Raw genomic sequence first — 22,283 nt, forward strand, 5'->3', positions numbered from 1 at the left:
TAATGAATATTTTTAAATCTAAAGTATAGCATTCTGAATTCAATCTTTTTTAATGGAGAATTTGGTGCAAATTATTTTGTCTTCACTACGAAGACCTTCACAGTTTTGTGAAATCTAATTTAGGATCTATGATCTCAAATATGTTATCTCTGGAAAAATTGTCATCCATATCCGCTATTGACACTTGTCATTTTAGATTTATAGGGGTTACTGGATGTGAATGTGGTAAAAGAATCAGGGGGATAAACGGCGGAAGTAGAAGCTTGGGAAGTGATTAATTTAACAATGTGGTTTCGAAATTACTTCGTTGTTGCTTACTGGTATAACCTTCAACATTGTTGATGAAAATGGTTGAATATATTAGGTTTATTCAAACTTGGCCCTCGGGGGCCTGCCCCTCTCTGAGCAAGGGGGTTCACACGTTTGAAGTAAATTATCTGTGATTTGGTTTAAACTTTGACCATAATAATATGTGTATTATTTCTATTTTATTTGTTGACATTTTTATTATTAAACATGGTGCAGAAAGCAAGTGATGAAGACACATTATTAAAAGCAAATCTAGGTAGTTTTATTGTAGAGGGTGTATTTTTTGAAAATGCTCGACTAAGCTCGCCTATTCAAGATGTTGTATATCAAGTTACTGTGTCATCATCTAGGTATAGAATGTTAGTGAACCATGCAAACACAAAAATGTCTGGCTAGGCAACAATAGTGTTTTCAATGCGTTTTGTTCCAGTCTGCCCCAAGTTATTTCTGTACATCATAGAAAACCCGATTCCCTACTTGAATTTGTCACTAATTTTTTTTATAAATGAATAGAATATCAATATGTTTTATTGTGAAACTGCAGGCTTGCAAAGTGACAAAATATAGTCCTGTTTTTTGAACCAGTGATGTGTATGTGCTGATACAGCTATGTTATTTAATTAAATATAACAGTTTTCAATTCTTTTCTATGTTTCATATTTATTGGAAATATAATTAAACACTTGATTTGGGATTTTGGAAAAAAAGCCTATTGCTTCACTGCATTTGATTGACAGTACACAACTTGAGTAGCTGTTTCAATAATTAATTAAACCTTTTATTCATATGGCAGTCCATTAGCTCCTACAAAAAGAATCATTCAAATGTTAAATTGGGCCATATGTCCATTCCTACTCCTGGCTTGAAGCCTCAAGCAGTTTGTACCATTAATTAATGTATGTAATTTTCATTATCTCTGATCCTTTTTGTTATTATTTCCAGTGACTTCCAACTTTTCCATTCCCTTTTGTGTAGCAATGAAATGTAGGCAGGTTTTTGGTGTGATATATATTGTGTAGTTATAAAGTGGAGCGCAAACATTTAAAATGTCTCAACAACCCGGATCGCAAGGAATGCCAATGCATTCTGGACAGTTTCCAATCGGAGTTAGCTTGCCGGAAGGAATCTCTGTGAGACCGTATGGAGCTGGATTTACGACTTCAGGGACTCCTGTAAGTTATGAAATATTTTGTTTACTAACTTTCTCAGTAGTAGTTTCCTACTTCAGATCTGCAAGTTTTCATGGTCTTCAAATGCTTTCATTAGCGAGGGCTGGAAGTAATTTACACTGTTATTAAACTACGATAGATGAAATTACAAGCATAAATCTGAAACAGTCATACCACAAAATGCCAATTCCGCAGAATCAAATCTTTTAAATGAAATTATTCATAAATTCACTATATTCACTAATCACTATACAACTTTGGTAATTTTTATTGCTTACAAATATTTGATCCATTTTGAACTGATTGACAGGGCATCTCTCACGTACGATAATTGATTTAGGCTGTATAAGGTAAATGTATCTCATTCTCATGCCTACAATTACAGTCTTGTTTATAACAAGCCTTTCGCACTTCTCTAGATTTTTATGCCCGATCCTGTTCGTCTGGCACATGCTCAGAACCCACTCATGAACCTAAGAGATTTCCAAGCGGGTCAGTTACCACCCGGTCTACTTGTTGGACATCAGTCCATGCACCATCCTGGACTCACAGCAACGTCCAGTGGAGACCAATCGAGGAATGCTGGCTCCATGTCATCAGGGTTACCACATAATTACATGTTTTCCCCGGGAAATGTGAGTATGATTTTATCAAATATGATTGGCTCTGCAAACTCTTTCCGACTTTAATATAACTGTGCTTATTTGACACAAAGTGTACAAAGTTTTGTTATTATGTTATATGTTGTTCTTGTTAGTTTCTTCTTCTTGTTGAGAAAAAATTGCTTCTTTTTTTTACTGGATCATTGTATTTGTTGCTAGAAGGCTTTTACTTTTATCTATTTTAATATTTCTGTGGGCTCTATGGCAGGGGTTCGCGAACCCCCAGGGGTTCACGAGAAGATTTCAAGGGGTACTTGGATGGCAGTCGAATAAATTGTTGTTGCAGCAAATTGTCAGTCAATATATCACAACTTTGTTTGGTGTCTGATTTCATAGGGGTTCGCGTTGATTGTTTCGTGACTCGAGGGGTACTTAACAGAAAAAAGGTTGAGAACCCCTGCTTTATGGGATTCATTTTTTTGTGTTCGATGGCGCCATCAAAATTAAAATTTTCGCACCTTGTTGGTTGTGCCGGTACCGCGTTTGCTGTTATCTGGTGGTCAGACAAAGTCATGAAGACTGTGTTACCAGTAGTCTGCTGTGACAGATTGCATACACATACTACTTGTTTTGGCCTTTATGTCCTTATATTTGAGCATTGCTCTCTCGTTTTACAGATATTATAATAGCTTTGTTTTTTGAACTTTCAAAAGTCATCCCTCAAAAAAAGTTTTCATACATCAAAGTCGATTGGCTGCGAGCTCTCACACACCTTATTTTCTGATGCTTGTCAGTATAGATGCTTCACAAATATGTTTTATTTTGTGTTCACAATATTTTACTACATTTATTGCTTTTTAGAATCAGACACCTGACAGTAGTACTGAAACTGGTTTACAGACACCAATTTCTCGATCTCATTCAACACAGCCAGGTGAGATAATAGGCCTACTGTGTGAATATTCATAACTTAGCATAAAATAATCAACTAAAATTAACATTGAGATAGAAGTGCAAATGGACTATTGGTCAACTGCACATTGACATTATATCATTAAGTTTTTTCTTGTCAAAATTTAGTGTTTACTAAAATTTCATTTTCATACAGAGGCTGAATACATGGTATGTTTGAAAAGTTTGTGAATCTTTCTGTTCTGATTTTATAACCCATCTTGGCATTACTCATCCCTGAATCCTATGAAGATTTTATATTCCCCATCACGAAGGGTAGGCTAATTATATCCAGAAATCGCTTTTCCGGTGGCCTATTGCTTAAAGTGCAAGACTTTAGCGTAAGACCGGATCGTTATTGGGTTCAAATCCCATGCCTGCCACCTCACAAAGGGGGAAAAGATTGGGTAGACAAACAACTTTCGAATCTTCGTAGGCTCTTATCTAGCTGTGGCTTCTTGTACAAAGCATTCTTTGGAACAAAATGCATATAAATTCATCATTTAAGAAAAAATTATAGACTTATTTGTTTTTTAATTTTTTAATGAAGACACGTATTTTTGTGTTATAGATATGATGATGCCTGGAAATATTACGATAAAACAGGAGGTTGTATCTCCTCCTGTATTGTCATCTTCTAATGATGGAATGGGAAACCAGCTATTACAATACAATCAACTCTCTTCAAGCGATGGAAGCCAATCTGCAACTAATCTTGAGAGTGGAGGAATGTTTTCTACTATGTCCAGTATGGCAATGGCTAAACACATTTGTGCTGTTTGTGGCGACCGCGCCTCCGGAAAACATTACGGTGTTTACAGCTGCGAAGGATGCAAAGGTCAGTTAATTATGACTTATTAAGAAGAGAAGAGACATTTTTTCCAGGTTAGCCAGCTGTAATTAGCTGTAATTTTATGGGACATATCCATATGCCTTTTACTCCAAACAAGTCTCTGTACAAGCAGCCACTGATATGTAAGAAGCTACCTCATTTTGGACTAGAATTATAGTGCTGCTGGTTTGTGACTTTCTCTTCTGATATTTTGTGTTTTGCTTGCTCAACGAGCTATGCAGGAAGAAACAAATGACTGCATTTGTAATAATATTGTCAAATTCTCTTTCCATTTATTCATATCTAAATGAATGTGTGAAATGTTTGGAATGTGATTTTCTACTTCATCAATCATGCAAGACAGACAATTCTTGCTTTGCTAAACATAGAATGTTTCATTTGTATTTTCTGTCAATAATATTACGCAACAACTGTAGGTGATAGGCTTCATTTTCTCAAAACCTATGATTCAAATAAACTGAATATTATGAATGGAATGTATGTTGGTTGGAACATGATATGATTGCTTTTATAATGTGAACATTTATAAAAAGCATCAAAAGTTAACCCAAAAAATCAGAACCAATAAACTTCATCTGCAAAAATGGAGGAAATTTATTTAACACTTGAATTTGTGTATGATTATACCTAAAAGTTTTAGGGATCAAGGACTAGAACGCTTTGCAGTAAAGTTATGTTTTTTTCAGAATATGTTTCAAATGGCCTGGCTTTCCTCTATTTTAGAAAACTGTCCTCGATAGGTTTTCGATCATCATAGTTTTTTAACACCCTAATTCTTTCCATTTTCTTATAATCAACATTTTATGTAATCAATTTCTGTGTTCCTAATCAACAAACGTACTAGTAAGCTATTCAATTTATTAATAGGAACCACATAATCTGATTGTTGTTTTCTTAAGATAAATTTTTGGGCATGCATATATATAGGAAATGCATTCCAAGAAAATATTTGTTATTATGGATATGGAGAATCCAGGTATATTTCGATTGGAATATATTCGCCTTAAAAGTTTTTACAAACAAATACTAAATATATATAACGGTAGGATTAGGGAGTGTAGGAAAGTCAAAATAAGCATTGTATTATTTTTATTAAAATTTCCTATCACTTCAGGTATTTGAAGATAATTAAACATTTTTGGTCTTGAAAACTTTCTGGCAATTCTTTAATTGTAAAATCCCAACTATATCAAAACTAATAATAGATTCATTTTTATGATTCTTTGTTTACCACTTTGGTCTTTCCAGACTGCTTTGCCACTGCCAATTTGTGACATGAATGATGAATGTGTTACCCATACAGCTATCATAATTTAATTATCTCTGAACACAGTGTCTGGTTAATTGTCTTGATTAGAAGTTTTGATCATGCTTTTCAAACTTCTTTTTCCCTTGTGTATTTGATTGCTCTGATGGTAGACATGTAGGTCATGTCTTATAGTAAACCAATTATTGATGTACCATGAAATGTCAAAATGTGGGCGATGGAAAATATGTTTGATATTTCTGCTGATTTTCACAACTGTTTTTAAAATATTTATAAGCTTTTAGTTTCATTTTTGTGCTAAATGAAAAATTCTTAGCCTTACATTCATATATTTTGCAAATTTCTGTTCTAATTTCAAAGACTTTATTTGAATATTTGAAAATATTTTTAGGAATTATGATAACGATATCATTTGCTTTCATTCAAAATTATCCAATAAAGAGTTAAATAGGTCAAATTTTTAGTAAAAATATACATTTATTATATATGAACAGACATGTAGAATTTCAAATTGGATTAATTAAAAATTAACCAGAGTAATTAAAAATCATCCTTGTCATATCAATTGATAACATTTTCAAGCTAGGCTCTGAACAAAGCTCTATACAAGCAACTTCTGATATGTATAGACCACAATCTTTCTGATGCAGCATTGCTCACCCATTTTATTAGACCCTGGGTGGGGGGTTATGACATGTGGTTTGAACCCAACATGTGTGTATAATGTTTCAACCGAGTGGTTTTCAGCCTTTTATGGCGCATTGGCCCCCTTCCAGAGACTCTTAGCAGTCATGGCCCCCTGTTTATAATTCCAGTGATATTTATGGTTTTGTTTTGTTCGATAGATTCCAAATTCAAGTATGTTTAAACAATTCATGCTCAACAAGTGAAAACACCCTGTCAAATAATCTTATCAAGCAATGAAACTAGGAAAAACGAGGAGTTTTCTTGTAAAGGGAATGGTAGAATGAGTTTTGCCGTTAGCATTGTGACCTCCTTATCATTTGCACTGCATCACCTGATCAATGTGAAATTGAACGTTTGTCCAGGAAATTAGGAATTGGTATGACCAAATTATCACCTATTTATTCTTGCAGGTTTTTTCAAGAGAACAGTTCGGAAAGATCTGACATATACATGTCGAGACAACAAAGACTGTGTGATCGACAAGAGGCAGAGAAATCGATGCCAATATTGCAGATATCAAAAATGTCTATCAATGGGAATGAAGAGAGAAGGTGAGAAAGGTGTAGGAAATACTGTCTCATTTTAAGTTATTCGTAATGGGTTGTTTTTGTCACCTTGTAAATAAATCTAAATCAGTATTTCCTAACATGTGTTTGATCGAACCCCTGGGGCTTGGTGTAGCTGTTCCAAGGGTCAACGAAAGTTCCATGAAATAGTTTTAGCTTTCTGATTTCCAAACTTGCAATTTTTGCCTTATTAGTCTTTCCCCTTACCAGCCGCACAAGTTTTTTTGCTAAGAAGTCACCTGCCCCAGACGCTATGATATCGGAAATGAAGGCTATTTCGACACAGAGTATTGGTATCTAAGTTTACACCACAATGAATGTGGTGGTTGCAAGTTTGTCTGAAAAACTCGAGATTTTGAGGTGTGAACTGTTTAAAACCAAGAACGTGACCTGATAACTATGTGTTGTTGTTCTCTTGTTACAATTTACGTTGCCCCAGCTAAACGTTAATAAGAACCACTAATCTAGATGGTATCTGAAGTAGGCCTACATCCTCTGTGTTTTAGTTTTGATTTGAGGCAGTTCCTTAGATCCATAATCAGAAGGCCGGAGATGCTGTTAATTAATTAATTAGAGGGACAGCTCAGATAAAATGAAAGTTGGGTTTTATGGTACTTTGGGGCTTGCTGGAAGTCAGAACAGTGAATTATAGAATTGTAAAATATTTTGAACAATATCGTGTTTGGTTCAGAGCATCTTGGATATTGTGTGTGTTTGTAATGTTGCCATATTGTGACCTCAATTACACTAGCTTAGCTATTTCACTAGCCTACACAAGAAAATTCATTTTTGCGGTCTATTGTTTCATTGAATAAACATATGTGTCACACACTCGTTTGAATCATGTATTGTAATATGTGGGTTGTTGCATCTGATATATCAGCTAACTGAAAGTTGGTTCTATGACAGTGAAGTATATAAATATTTGTAAATCAATTATAAGTAACATAATTATGTCACAAAAATACTTACTTACTTCTTAATACAATGCCTTTCGATCTGAGCAAGGCTCGGCGCAAGCAAATACTGATCTGTAAAAAGTGCTTTTATTTTGAAAAAGCAAGAATCTTTCCGATTCAGAATTCACATATCCAGTTTATTTCATCTTCTGCTTAAGGTGGTTGGCATCTGATTTAAACCCGGGATGTCATAACCTACAATGCTATCATAGTGTAGGCTAATCTAACACTTTATCACATACTCGTTTTTTTTTCACTTTCCGATTTAGAATATACGGTATTGCACTGGTATTATTAAGGATATCTAGTTATTTAGAATATACAGTATTGCACTGGTATTATTAAGGATATCTAGTTGTCTTATCAGTTGAAATGTTTGTATTCAAAGCTCATCATCCTATGTTGACTAAATTGCGCAAGCAATACTGAGCTAGGAGGATAAGAGTCTTTCTCTGTTCTAGCGACCTTCTGTAATTCTGTATTGTCTTGCTCTTTTGAGGCCATTCGATTTCATTTTTAGAATTTGTGATTTATCATAATGTTTACAGATAAATTGAAGATTTCCATTTTTTTTAATTTATTTGCTGCAAAATTTTTCATATCCAGTGAGCTAATGACTCTCAACATGGAACATGTTGTTATTTATTAAGGCCGATAATGCCTTGAAACTGGTTAGTTTACCTTTCTAATCTTCATAAATTCTGTTTTTTTCATGCTAATATAAAATATATAAAAAAAAAATTTCTGCCCAAATATTTCAGAATTATAAAATTCCTATAATTAGGTTTCTTATTCTATACAACAAATGTAATGCAGAAGAATTATATTTTTTGGGTAAATAAATAGTAAATAGTGAAAAAATTGTTATTTTTTTCTGAACATAGGCATATAACAATAATAAACATCAGGTTAAATTTGGGATTTTCAAAATACCATAATATTAAGCGTTGTTCGACTTTGTACTCATTTAATTTTAGTGTCGGCGAGGTGTGGATCATAGAAAAAGTTTTTTTAATTTTTAATCCAGCTTTCAAAGATTGAGAACATGATTCTTCTACTGAATTTGCAATCATAATTTATAATTTTGCAGCTCAGTGCAAAAAATTCCTTCAGGGCATTGTTGAACCTTTTTAACCATGTAAGAGTCATTAGCAGTCGGTTATGTCAAGCAGAGCTAAACGTAAACATCATACTCGTAAACAAATTGAGTTCTTAGAATATTTGAAGGAGCATGTAGTCTGCATTCCTTAAAATTTATGGCTGTTTTCAAATCATCACATTGCATACCATAATACTCTGATGAGAAGATATATATGAAGTGATTTAAATATATTTTGCCATCATGTTCGATATTGTCAATTTATAATTTTATTAATACTAATTTAATAAAAGTACGCAACACAATTTATACCAGACAGTGTGAAGCCAGGTTTTGGTAAAAGCTGAATGGAATTGGTAGCATTTTTTTTACATTCGTTTTTGTATGTGCGACATTGGGGCCCATGTAATTAAAAGAAACTATGTAAATTTAATAAACTTTTGGTCCTGATAGCCTAGCATTCAAAGTGTTTAATTCAACCATGTTGGTACCACAGATTACATTGAAATCCCATGCCGCCCACTTCATCCCGAGTGTAATAAATTGGGTGGGCAATTTCGAACTGGGAAGATTCTGCTCCTTCTAAAAATATTAACTCCTTACATAATAGGGGTGCTTTTCAGGGCCTTTGTTCAGATCGAAAGACATCAAACGGGTGTATTATAAAAAATATTATAGGAAGTACTGTTACTGTATATCCTAGTATATAAGCCAAGATTAAAAGTAGAAAAAAGGGGCCAAACTAAGGGTCTGCTTATACGTGCAAAACTCTGATGCACTAAAATATCTTATACACATATAACTCTGATCACACTCAAACGAAATGAAATTATTCTAACTCGAACTGTCACAACTCATATGGTGTGTTATGATTTATAGAGTCGGCTTATATGCGAATTTTTATATATTCCCCGTCTTACGGGCCTGTTCTTAGGGGGGCGGCTTATATGCGAGAATATGCGTTTATTAATAGCTTTCTGAGGAGAGACAATTGTTTTGACTTGCTGATCACAAAGTCCCTACAGAAGTTTTTATTAAGGCTTGTGGTGATGTAGTATTGTTATTCATTTGGATTTTAGATTTGGTATAACTGCTGTATTGCGTTTAGCGAAATTGCAGGAAACTTGCTTCACTTTGCCGTACTTCGAATAGCTGATTACTCAGTAAACAGATTTTTGACACACGCTTCAGTTTTCAATTTTTGTTTTTACTAAGAAAAGTTGAATTTTAAATAATCGGTTTCATGAAGTACAACTTCTTTAGATATTGCTAAATTGTTGTTCGACGTGATAAACAAACAGCTTAATCCTGTATAAAGAGATATTTGCTTGTCCCTCTTCCCTTCCAAAACCATTGAAACAAATTTATAGTGTTACTGTTATCAACGGTATTTCATATGCATGCAAATCTGTGGTTTCCCACATGAATTTTGTTAAAACGAGTATCAGCAATCACCTCAGTTGTGATATAAGTTCTGCATGTGTACAGCTCAAAACTACACAATACCAACCATGGATCATATTATGACTTACGAAAAGATGTATCAGCAAATTTCTTATTCATGCAGGCATCTATGACCCACAGTCTTCTTTTATGCGATAACATTTTTTTTAACCCACTCATTAATAAGATTAAAAAAGGTTGGCCATATCTAGGTTATGCTATTGTCCAGCCTTCCATCTTATCCCAATTATGTAGGCCTTCCTGGTTAGTGAACTAAGTATACAACAACATATTGGGTATGGGCTAATTGAACTATTTATATCTTTTATAATTTTATACATATTTTTCGTGTTGCCATGCCTTCGAAGCTGTCAAGACTAGAATATCTGAAAAAAAACTTGGAATAATAAATATGTATCAAAATGTCATGATTGCAATTGTTAATTATTTTTTTATCTAAGTTTGCATGGATATTTCTATAAATTCAAATTACACGTTTGAAGTAATAATCTTCGCTGCAATTGTGTATATCGATGCATTATTCTATGCTTAGAGGTAATTTCCCATGGGTGTTTTCATATTGTGGTTTTCTTTGTAATTATATTTCAGCAAACATATGTTATGTCACATGCTTCCATAGTCCTCTTATTAATAATAATGAAAACCATGTTGTAGATTATTACAAAATTCATTCATTCTTGGATTGTGATGCTAATTAACTCTCAAATGTGTATAAATGTGTCACATAAAAAAATGAAAATTTGACATCTAATGGGTGAAGTCATGGCAAGGTGTGATGGTATTTTATCTTGTCACTTGTAACATGTTTTTAGACATTGATAAGATGTTATCTTTGGCAGCATCTGTCTGACAATAATTTACACAGTTTTGGTTCCAATTCTCCTTGCATCACGTAATGCTGTTGCGGAATATTAATAATAAATCAAACTGGGCTATTTATATATAATATATTACATATGGAATGTTCGATGATAGTTTTTTGAAAAAAAAAATGCATAAGTAACAAAATATGATTGTTTGTACAGCTAAAACTATTCCAATGGCATTGCATAGAGTTGAATAGAGTGAACCCCAGCCATATAACCAACTTTCGCATCTAGCTGGGCCCAGAAAAAAAAAATAGTTTTTTCAGCCTTTAGCCTTACAGTGATTAATAAGGCACCGTGCAAGACGGCAGAATATTTAATAACAGGGGGACAGGAAAAAAAAAATTTATAGATTTTCACCCATGGTGTGTGCTTTTTAAACAAACTTTCGGATTCGGAGTTAATGCTTAATGAGGAAAAAAAAATTTGCATGCAATTTGCATTGCAAAGGGCCGCACTTGAATGGCTTGGAGGGCCGGGTTGTGGCCCGCGGGCCGCCTGTTGCACACCCTGCACTAACCCAATTTTACTCAAGATTACAGCGAGGTACTTTTTTAACATTTGATCTTAAAATATTTTATTAGTCGGTTTTGACACAATGTTAATTCTTACACAGTAGTTGTTTTTCTGTGTGCTCTGCATTACTGCGTATACAATACTTCTGTCATAATTGTGAATACATCAATTACAATAATGATACCTTTTCTTTTAATTGCATAGTTCACCAATACCAAGGTGTTCTTTCTCTCATTATGGAAATAGAATGCATTGTTTTGCAAATGTGTGTTATCAAAAGTTGTCAAGATACTTGGTGGCCTTGTTATTCAGATACTGACCACCCACAGTGATTCACAATTTATAATTTGGAAACTTTCCATTTTATATTCTTAAGCTATGATTATTTGATTTGAAATTCTTTAGGTTTTCTGTTAATAACAATATGTAAATTTTAAATAGGAAAGTGAAGGAAAGCATAGTGATAAATTTGGCATATTATTTATTTTATTCATGTTTTCAATCGGGAGGTTAGATTTTGGTTAGTCCAGTGAAAAGCCCACTATATATATAATATATGTATATGTACAGGGTCTTCATATAGTCCTGTTTTGAATTAGATAAAAACAACTTTGATGTGCTTTGTGCATCAAATGATGGGCATATAAAAGCGTATTAAATGATGTTGAAAAAACTCAAATAGACTCGGTGCGATATATTGAGAACTGACTTCATAACAAACTTTTGAAATTGTAACAGAGTTTATGAAGACCTTTTATAACATGAACAATAACAAACAACTTAAGCTGAACCAAAGAAAAGACAAATGCACTAGAAATAGTAATGAAAATAGTTTTTTATTTCTCAATTTTTCTGAAGCATTGTGAAAAATCCATTTATTTCTAAACGTTTTCTCACTTTAGGATATCAAAATTAAAAAATAATCAGCAGCAACTCGAATTGTTTATAAAGTGCTATTCACAGCCGACTTGAAGCATGAATAATAAATGACTACGTTCAAATTTGCAATTTCTTTGCTGAGTTTTCATTCTGCAAATTTCTCTTTTTGACATCTTCGTTTATCTCTATTGTTTGTTTTTCACTCAAGAGATGAAACATTGCCGATAATTAAAACCTATATTTTGCTGGACGTAATGTAATGTAAAAGGGTTTCTTCTTAGTGCTGATATAATTAACAACACAGATATATGTTTAATGCAGTATACAGATAATTTGTTATGGTTGCAATTTTGCACTATCAAAATAATCAGGAATATTAAATCATATCTTTTTAAAACCTGATCAATAAATATGCGGTTACAAGTAGGCTGATGAAGAATAATACATTTTGAATAAAAATGTTTTCAGCTATTGAATCAAGCTATACTGAGATATATATAAAGAGAGAACAATCCTTTGATATTTTTTTTTTTAGAGATTTTTCAGAAAATTCACATAATATGCATACATGCATTCCCTGACCTTACACTAAGAATAGCTTTTGTATATTATCGTGCTATATTTTTGTTTTAATACTTTATTTAATCAATATTTTTATTCATTAGCCGTACAAGAGGAAAGGCAAAAAAACAAAGAATCCGAAGGAAATGAAAATGCAAATCCTAATGATGAAATGCCAGTCGACAAAATTTTGGAGGCAGAAATTGTGTCCGAACCTAAAATGGAACAAGTTGTGGATTTCGCTCAAGCACAAGAGGTAAAGTCATATACTGAGTCCGGTCTTCCCGAACTGGGTGAACTTTTGATTGTTAACACAATTATTAAAACTAGTGCGAAACATAAATCTAACGATTTCGAGAAAATACGTAGGATCATAGAAGCAGTACGCTTGCGTTAACAATGACGAATAATTCAGTGATGTTAATCTGAATAAATGTGTGTTTGTTTTTGTTCTCGAGTGGGCCCACTATGTCCGAGTTAAGAATTAACTGTGTCCATAAAAGTCCATCAGCTTTCTTTGCCAAATCGGAATCCAGTGGAGGTATATGTAAAAAAGAAAAAAGTAATTTTAATCTCAAAATAATAAACTTTGAATATTCATCATCTGTTTTTCATTATATTGAATTCTTAAGACATTAGTTTCAAACCATTTTGGATACATTCCTCCCTTTGCCTATTTTGAAACTCTCTTCATTCTTTACACATTCCGGCTTTTGTACAGTTTTAGTAGTTGTGCTTAAAGCTGTTTCACAATAATATAGAGTGTCCATAAAGAAAATTCTATCCTGGTGAAGATTTTCTTCCCAGTTGGGAAAGATTGTTATAAAATATATTTAGAATAGCCTTACTATTGGTACAAAAATATACAACAATAGTGAACGTTTTCATCTAATTTGTTTCGTTCACTTTTGTCTAATCTGGTTAACTGGAATTAAATCCTGTGGCTGTAAAATCTTTGTTCATTAAATCAATCTTGATTCAATTTAGTCTGTCTTAGAGAAATTCTGATTAAAACCACCAATGTCCAAATAATTTAGTTAAAATAAAATTTGAAATTGAAGGTAATTGGGAAAATGAGGTGCTAGATTTCCTTTGACTCAATAGTTTGTTACGTCTTGACATTTATTTTTGGACAATCCATCGAATCATAATGAGATTTAGGAAATTTGGTAATTCATAGACACGATGTCTTAGTGGTTGAGAGATTAGAGACTTAGATTCGTTGACATAGCAAGTAATATGTCTTGTGTTTAATTAAATTACATGCCCACCTGACACCACCTCAACCAGATAGTAGTATCTAGGTTCTTACATTTCATCAGTGAATATATGATATACAGAGCTTTATTCGAAGTTAAAGCCATAGGCATCGTATAAAATAAAATACTGTAAAGTTCGCTAAGTCTAATATGTAACTAGGATCAATTAGCCTTTTTCTAATCAAATTTTTGAATGTTTTGTTATTTGATTGGAGATTCTTTTCTATGGTAAACAACAAAAGTTTTAATTTTATTTCAAGCATACTAGGACATCTAAATAGAGCCAGTAATTGAGAATGACATAGCAAGTTTACCTTACAACAACTTCAAATGAATTTTAAAAGTACAATCCTTGACTTTTTTATGACTATTTGCTCAAAGCATGGTATTTTACTCATGAGTTAAAGAGACTCAACTCTGAGCAGAGTTACGGGCAGCCAGTAAAATGACAAAAGCTACTTAGAGCATAGTGAAGTTTTAATTCACACTTATAAATGCTGGTTAATGCAAGACTGGGAGCATTTCTGGGTAATATTGTCAGGAACTCATTTAAGTTGGTAGTATCCTTCATAATAACTAAAGTTCTCGGAAAAAGAATTTGTACTCAAAAATGACCCTATAAGCGTGGTCATGAAGCATTGACTGAGAGCATAAGTATTTTTTATATTACACATTGTATATGCCTTTTGCTTACAGCATTGCCTACCCAACTCATTACACCCTGAGTGAGATGGAGGGCATGGGATTTGATCTGTGACCACTAGGCAGGCCGCTGCTCCCACAATTGGTTGTTAGTCAATAATTTGCATTGGTCAAAGTTGGTTATAATATCAAATTGTTTCAGCATATAGTCACAGATAATATAGTAGTACATAATAGTCACAAAAACATTGGAGTCACGAATGTTTTATGCTGAGAACAACTAGCTGCTTACCGGTATTAGAAGATTATGCAAACAATTTTTTGAATAGTTTGAATAGATTTTGTTCGCTTGATTTCAATTATTATAATCTATAAATAACCACAATTATTCCAAGTCATATGGTTCCATCTGCTTGTTTATTATATGGATTAAAATATTGATCATAATATATTTTTCTCGTTAGCAAGCGGATCCTGTCTCAAACATCTGTAAAGCTGCAGATCGTCAATTATTTACTCTTGTGGAGTGGGCTAAAAGAATTCCTCACTTTCCTACTCTACCACTTGATGATCAAGTCATCTTGCTTCGTGCTGGTAAGTAACTTTTATAGGCCATAGTCTGAAACTTGTGGACACTATAATTACATGTTGAAATATTATTGGACTTCTTATCACCCTCCATGTGGTTGGTTGGTGTTAGTATATCTACTGATCAGATATGCCTCTGCCATATAAGCAGGACTGGTGAATGAAAACCATGGAGCTGTGGCGTTTCGTTGGAGCTGGTTTGAAGCTTGTCATAATAAATGGAATGGGAATTAACAGAAATTTTAGTGACTTCAACCAATCTAACTCCACCTATCTAATTATTCTTTCATATTTATAATTTTCTAATACTTGATAAAAAAAATATCAAAATCTGTCCTTTCCAGCCTAATAATCCTAATAATAATGAAATTTAATTTTAGAATTTGAGCCCCTTATATCATGGTTTTGAGCTCCACTGCTGCAAAACTTTGCTGAGTTGATGATATTTTATGAGAGCTGTCATAGTAAAAAACATCAATGGCTTTGGATCTAGCATCCAATTTTCTAATCCAGCTTCATGGCCTTGCCTATTAGTCCATCAATCTAAACTTGTAAATAGACGATAAGTCATGGCCATATATGTTTAATCTGTCTTTTTAACTTTTTCTCTGGTGATGTAAATATGAATAAATCATATCTCATTGGGAACTCTATGTATCATTATTGTGAAATTTGAGCATGATTTCAAAACTTCCTACCCAAAGTACAACTGACATACAGCCTTATTAATTATAGTGGAGAATGGAAGTGGAAAATCCGCCAAGTGCAATATAGTACATATTTCACTCGACTGAAAATTATTTCCAATAATTAACAATTCCAGTCTTCCGAAATTATCTCTTTACATATCAGTGGCCGCATGTACAGGGCCTTGTTCAGAGTGAAGACAAGGAAGCGTTGTTATTGAGTGAAATCAAGTAAATACTTCACTCAATTAAATAACGATTCCGGTCTATGAAAAGTCATTTCTTCTTAAATATCAGAGGATGTCCGCTCCTGTCCAGAGTGAAGGCATGGAAGTGTTTTGAAAAAATATATAAAATAAACGCCATGCATAAATTCTGAAATTAAAATGCACTATACAAATTTGTAATTTTCATTCTTTATTTTTATCTATTTACATTCATCAGTATGATTTTAAAATTGTTATCACTAGGTTGGAACGAACTTCTCATCGCATCATTCAGCCACCGATCAATCAAAGTAAAAGACAGCATACTATTGGCAAGCGGACTTCACGTCCATCGACATAGTGCCCATCAGGCAGGAGTTGGTCCGATCTTTGACAGAGTACTTACAGAACTCGTGTCGAAGATGCGAGACATGATGATGGATAAAACAGAATTGGGATGCCTTCGTGCGATCGTTCTTTTTAATCCAGGCAAGATAGGTTTACAGCTCAAATAAAAATTTATTGACAGTAGGAGCAGTGTGATTCAACATGGTCTGTGGGCTAGGGGATTTTTGAGGGTTCAAGTTTTCATTGGGCCTACAGTATATCCCAATGAAAATGTATGGTTGAAAATTATACTTTATCTGCTAATGTAAATTTAACAAGTTGATAAATAGACACAAGGATCAGTTTGGTCCCTGACACGTTTACCGTATTGTTCATATATATAAAAAAAAGCATCTTTATGATTACCGAAGTTTTTATTAAAGGTTGTATGGGCCTAAGATTTCTTTCGACACTGAAAATGGGCCACAGGAGAATAATGGTTGAGAATCAGTGGCTTAAATCAGTAATTGTCAACCTCCAATTCCGCTTTTTTCATCTATCTTAAAACACATTTAAAACAAAAAGATTTATGTTTAATCCACAACTATTAAACCAAACAGTATTTTAATGTTGTGTTTTCGCATGTATAATTGCATCAATTTTACAATTTTTGGTGGTAGGTAGTGTATATGGAAGCAAAAAACCATTTCAAGTATTTTTAAATGTTCTTATTGCGTGTCATTTTAGCATGCCAAATAAAACTGCAATTTTGAACGACCTAAATAACAGAGACAGTAATTTTAAACAGGAGTCAATTTTTTGCCTTGTATTTTCTAAATAGTAATCAAAGGGGGATTATTTTTATGATATTGACTTTATAGTAGATGATATGCGAGATAACATTGATAATTTCTTGTGGATTTCATTTTTATTCATTCATTTTAATTTTTTGCAGATGTGAAAAATCTTTCCGATTCCTCGCATATTGAATCGTTACGTGAGAAGGTGTATGCATCCCTGGAGGCATATTGTCGTTCAAAATATCCTGAACAGCCTGGACGTTTTGCAAAACTTCTTTTGCGACTCCCAGCACTACGTTCCATTGGCCTGAAGTGCCTTGAACATCTGTTCTTCTTCAAGCTGATTGGGGATACGCCCATTGATAAATTTCTCATGGACATGCTAGTTGAGTCACCAACACCTACCCAGTACCCAGCTCAGCAAGGAGATGGAGTGAATGGTAATATGACATTGTCACCCAATAACCTATCAAGCGCAAACACTTGAAAGTATTGAAGGTTATCGATGACTGCAGTTTTATAATAATGAAACCGAGCCATTTTGAGAGTGAAACGATGTTTTGCCATTAACCTGTTGTCATGAGACAATTGCTTAATTCAGTGTTTTGATAATTGATGAACGCTGGTTATCGCAGTCAAAGTCGTCGTGAATATTATTTTCATGAAAACATAAGAATTCAATAAGGATATTTTACACTACTTGCAAGTGAAATAATCTTGATACCATTGCAGGTCTGTAATTTCCATTTGTACCATTGAGAGTTTCAATTTAATTACAATTTTATTTTTATGTGCGAATATGTAGAAATTGTTTTTTGTTATACCTCAAAAATATCGTCCTCAGTCCTTACTTTAGAATCATACATGAAGAAATTCCAACTTTGCTGTCAATGACATTACAAATAGATCAGAAATATTTCAAAATTATCCATCCTATCGATGCATGATTTTCATTAAACCATACCTACAGGCTACAATGAAATTTTGCATCATGATCAACAAAGCCTAAAAAAAGTAATTGATTCATGGCATTGAAAAGCTTATTTTGTTGAGGTTTTACAGAACAAAATGTATTGCGTAGGGCCCAGTTATGGTAGAGATACGGATAATAAGCAAATATTGAGATTTTGAAACAGATGCAAACGAATTCGTCCTTAAAATTTATTACATTTTGACTAAGTACAAAACTACGATAAATCAACTCTACCCTACAAGTCTTGCTTGAATAGAATAAACAAGTTGATCTGCACATGATTATAAATAACTTTTGTTTAAATTCAATAATTTACTACTAGAATTAATCTAGTCTAGGCCTAGCGAATGGCCCACAGCGTCCAAATGCTAGTTATGAGTGTACTTTCATGATTGTAATTCTTTAAAAATCCCTTTCGCGAGTTTTTTCAGCATATGACATTCTTTTAAGTAAAACTTGACTTCGACTTCATTGAATAGTCAGTCGTAGTATCGGTTCTTTGGGAATGGGTTTGCTTCTCTGATTTTGTAATTAGTTTTATCTTTTTAACAAGCATAACCAGCAGGATGATTGTAACTCTATCTCCTTACGTTACAACCCTAATAAAAAGAGAAATGTTTTACACTATATCATCCACGCTCAAACATATCGACTACAAATATATTGATTTTCTTATTTGAACTAAGGTTTCAACAAGTTTGTCGCAAATGAAAAAGATAATATATTTTCAGGATTTTTGTCTAAAAAAAATTCAGAAAATATGTGAATTACCAAAATATATACTGGTAGGTTATTGATCTTTGTAAAAAAATGCAGGTTGGAATTTGAGTGGACAACATTTTTTGAAAGTGATTTAAGTGTAGTATGTCAATTTTGCAACAAAATGCATTAAAATAAGAAGTGCATTTGAACAATATGTGGCTGATCCAATTTTTTAAAAATTATGAATCGATTCTATATTGTCATTCTTTGTCTATGAATCTGTCATAAATAATCTTGGACAAGCAATACATCAAACTTTTTTCATCCTCATAAAAAAGATTTCGAAATCTTGCCTTTTTGTTGTTGGTGGACTTCAAAGATTTGAAGAATTTTATCCATGAGAATCATGTGTAGCATGTTATGTTTTGGTCGAGGATCTGTGATATAAACATGTTAAAATAAGGCCTTTCCATTGAATTAGATAATTCTTGGTCAACGTGCATTCTGTAATTGTGATTTATTAATTATCATACAATTTTATTTGTCATTAAAACATTACGGCTTGAAAATTGAAAGAAGTTACAGAAAGATATGTTTCCTCTCTCACCGCTGGTTCTTATTTGATCATCACAGCTTATATTTTTGAAAACATGAACCTTTTCTTTTAAAACTATGTTTCCAGTCATTTCTTTTAATGTTAATGGCATTACTATCATATATAATTATCTATCAAATTATGAACACTTTTGGGGTAATCAAATCGTAATTTTTCATCCATAATTAAATTGTAATTTGTGCAATAAAATCATGGAAGCATGTGGTTACATCGAAAAAAATTGTTTTCTCATACGTTTATAGGTATTTGAGAATCATTATTAGGTTTTTTTTTTCTGATGGGTAATCCCTGTAAAAAAATTCAAAGCCATACTTGAATAGAGTTTGATTAGAGCGTTTTAAAAAAAAACTATAAAAATTTTAAATTTCAATTTAATCTTCTGTTTATAATAATAATGTATGTCGTTTCTCATTTGTTTTCTATTATTTTGAGATAGCATTTTGATTTGAAAAAATTCCATCTGCGAGAGGACTTTGTTTTTATCTTATACCATTGTTGTCCAAGAAATGTTTATGTCACTTGTTGTCCATTTTTTAATTTGCTTAAAACGAACGTTATTAAAAAAAAGTTGATTGATATGGGGTCTAACTTTTTACTTTAGCTTTTGATCGTTTTCCATCTCAGACGATCTCATTTGTACAAAAAAATTTTAGCAAGTTTTTGTTATGTAACTTATGTTTCACTATTGAAGTTTGAAATTAAATATCGAATCTAAGTGTGACGAGTTTACCTCTTTGCTGTGGACTGTTGTGTTGTATTTGAATCAAGAGGGCATGAGATTGTGGGTGCGGACACTGCGAACATCCAGAGCGTAATGACGTTGGTCAGTGTTATTACACAATATCCCAATATTTAGCCCGAATGTGTCGCCTGCACCAAACACTAAGATTTTGATATGCGGTCCGTCAGCTTACTTACGGTAAGTCAACTCGACTCGCCGATGTACAGAGGGTACTCGGCATAGCAGCGATAATTATTACTCCACCTTAGTTCTCGTTCTGATTGAACAAAAATTTAGTAACTCAAAAGCTGATCGACAAATGCGCCATTGTCGTCGTGTGGACGACTAACCTCAGCAAATGGGATCAATCGATGTCGATTTGGCGTAGTCTTGGTTTATGCGTAGCTTTCCAGTTACCTGTGCTGCCTGCCCTTTTAATTATTTGTATTACCGTACGAGATTTTTTCTAGCCTCCGCGACGTTGAGTCGTATTTTGCTTACTGCGAAAAAAACGGGGAAGCATCCATGTCTATAGATCTGTAACGTTTATTTGTTTAGGTATTTACAAATCCATAATCAAATTGACAGAAAAACGAATCTTAAAAACTGGTGTTTTTGTTTTCAATTGATTCGTATCCCAAATACCGAACGAAATACTGATGGATCGATTGATGCTGTCCAACTGTCTTCACTGATATGGTTATAAATCAGTGGTTCGCAAACTTTTTAATATCGGCACCCCCAATTTAAATTGCAATAAGCTCAATACCCCTTTCACAAAATAAAATTGTCAGCACACAATTTATCAAGTTTAATAACAACATCAAGAACATAAGAATCCATGAACACAAGAACAATGTCCAGATTTAATCTCAATAAGAAGGGTGGCACTGTTTCTGTGAAGTCAAACGAAAAATTAATGAAATTGATAAAATAGTGAACGTCTGAATGAAGGGTGTTAAATTATCCTATTGGGGGTAACTAATCACCGGATAATCACCCCAATAACCGGATTCAATCTCAGTAGAAAGGCTGGCACGAAACATGAGTTCAGATTGTGCGCCATCTTGGTGCACATACTTCAGGAGGTTCAGATTGTGCGCCATCTTGGTGCACATACTTCAGGAGGTTCCTTTAAGACTTTGTCTGATAGATCAGAATTGAAGTCAATCTTCAGAATTCGGTGTCAAAAATTTTTATCTTACTCTTTACGTCCTTCAAAACCTTCTTAAGATATTTTGACGACGAAGTATCTTTTCAATTTGAAAATACAGCATACATATGGTACCTTTTTTAAACAAACTTGAATTGGCAGAGGTCAGAGAAGTACATTTTTGGTGAAATAATTTAAACAAAGTTTTTATTATGTAACAACCACTTTTACAAAAATTTGATCGACTCGTGCTAATATTCAGAAAAAAATGTTTGGTGAAAAAAATGTGAATTGTTGCAATGGCTTGAAACTTATTGTTCTCGTGTAATTTATTGTAACTTCAAATTTGGCGCATATGCTGACAGTTTGAATTCATATTTCAAGGGATTAGGTTTACAGTAGAGGACGGCACTAGAAACTGTGGGAAAATTTCTCTTCGCGGTCGATTGAAAACTAATAAAAAGCATCACACAAGCGTTCTATTTTATACTTGTAAATTTGTTTGAAATGTTTTGACGCATATGTTTTCATTTTTCTCAATCTCAAATATATTTTTCGTGGTGACCTTACATTTAAACCCATACATTTGCACCCGTATATCCGCGGGTTCAATCTATATGCGGGTGCTCAAATCCACGGATTAGGGTTAGTATGGGTTCAAATATCCTTAAAAACAATTTCCATAGGCGCAATAGTATGTAGGTGCAATTGTCGTGGGTTCAAATGTACGTGGGTTCAAATGTAATGGAACCGATTTTTCGTTAAATCTGTAATCGGCACTGTTGAATAAATCGAGATCACGCAATAAAGTCTGGATATGTATCGAACTGGTTCAAATTTGCGAATAATCCAGACGAAAATT

General features: G+C 33.3%; 1 protein-coding gene across 2 annotated transcripts; it reads left to right on the plus strand.

Moving 5' to 3' along the window:
* The first annotated feature begins 1,231 nt into the window (after window positions 1–1,231).
* LOC120344342 (retinoic acid receptor RXR-alpha-B-like) lies at window positions 1,232–20,268 on the plus strand. 2 transcript variants are annotated; one of them, XM_039413511.2, is made up of 9 exons: window positions 1,232–1,481; window positions 1,898–2,113; window positions 2,942–3,014; window positions 3,603–3,869; window positions 6,249–6,398; window positions 12,853–13,004; window positions 15,114–15,243; window positions 16,394–16,618; window positions 17,412–20,268. In XM_039413511.2, the coding sequence occupies exons 1-9, from the start codon at window positions 1,356–1,358 to the stop codon at window positions 17,741–17,743; spliced, it is 1,671 nt and encodes a 556-aa protein (XP_039269445.1). In that variant the 5' UTR covers window positions 1,232–1,355; the 3' UTR covers window positions 17,744–20,268. The 2 variants fall into 2 exon arrangements, with proteins under 2 accessions (XP_039269445.1, XP_039269447.1); XM_039413513.2 differs by having other exon boundaries at window positions 1,233–1,481; window positions 6,249–6,389.
* Window positions 20,269–22,283: the final 2,015 nt, after the last annotated feature.

This window comes from Styela clava, chromosome 5 (genome assembly GCF_964204865.1).
Source record: "Styela clava chromosome 5, kaStyClav1.hap1.2, whole genome shotgun sequence".
NCBI lineage: Eukaryota > Metazoa > Chordata > Ascidiacea > Stolidobranchia > Styelidae > Styela > Styela clava.

Coding starts and splice junctions, on each gene's coding strand:
- LOC120344342 (XM_039413511.2), top strand. CDS start 1,356: ATGTCTCAACAACCCGGATCGCAAGGAATGCCAATGCATTCTGGACAG. Junction 3,870..6,248: donor CAGCTGCGAAGGATGCAAAG/GTCAGTTAATTA, acceptor TTATTCTTGCAG/GTTTTTTCAAGAGAACAGTT. Junction 6,399..12,852: donor GAAGAGAGAAGGTGAGAAAG/GTGTAGGAAATA, acceptor TTTATTCATTAG/CCGTACAAGAGGAAAGGCAA.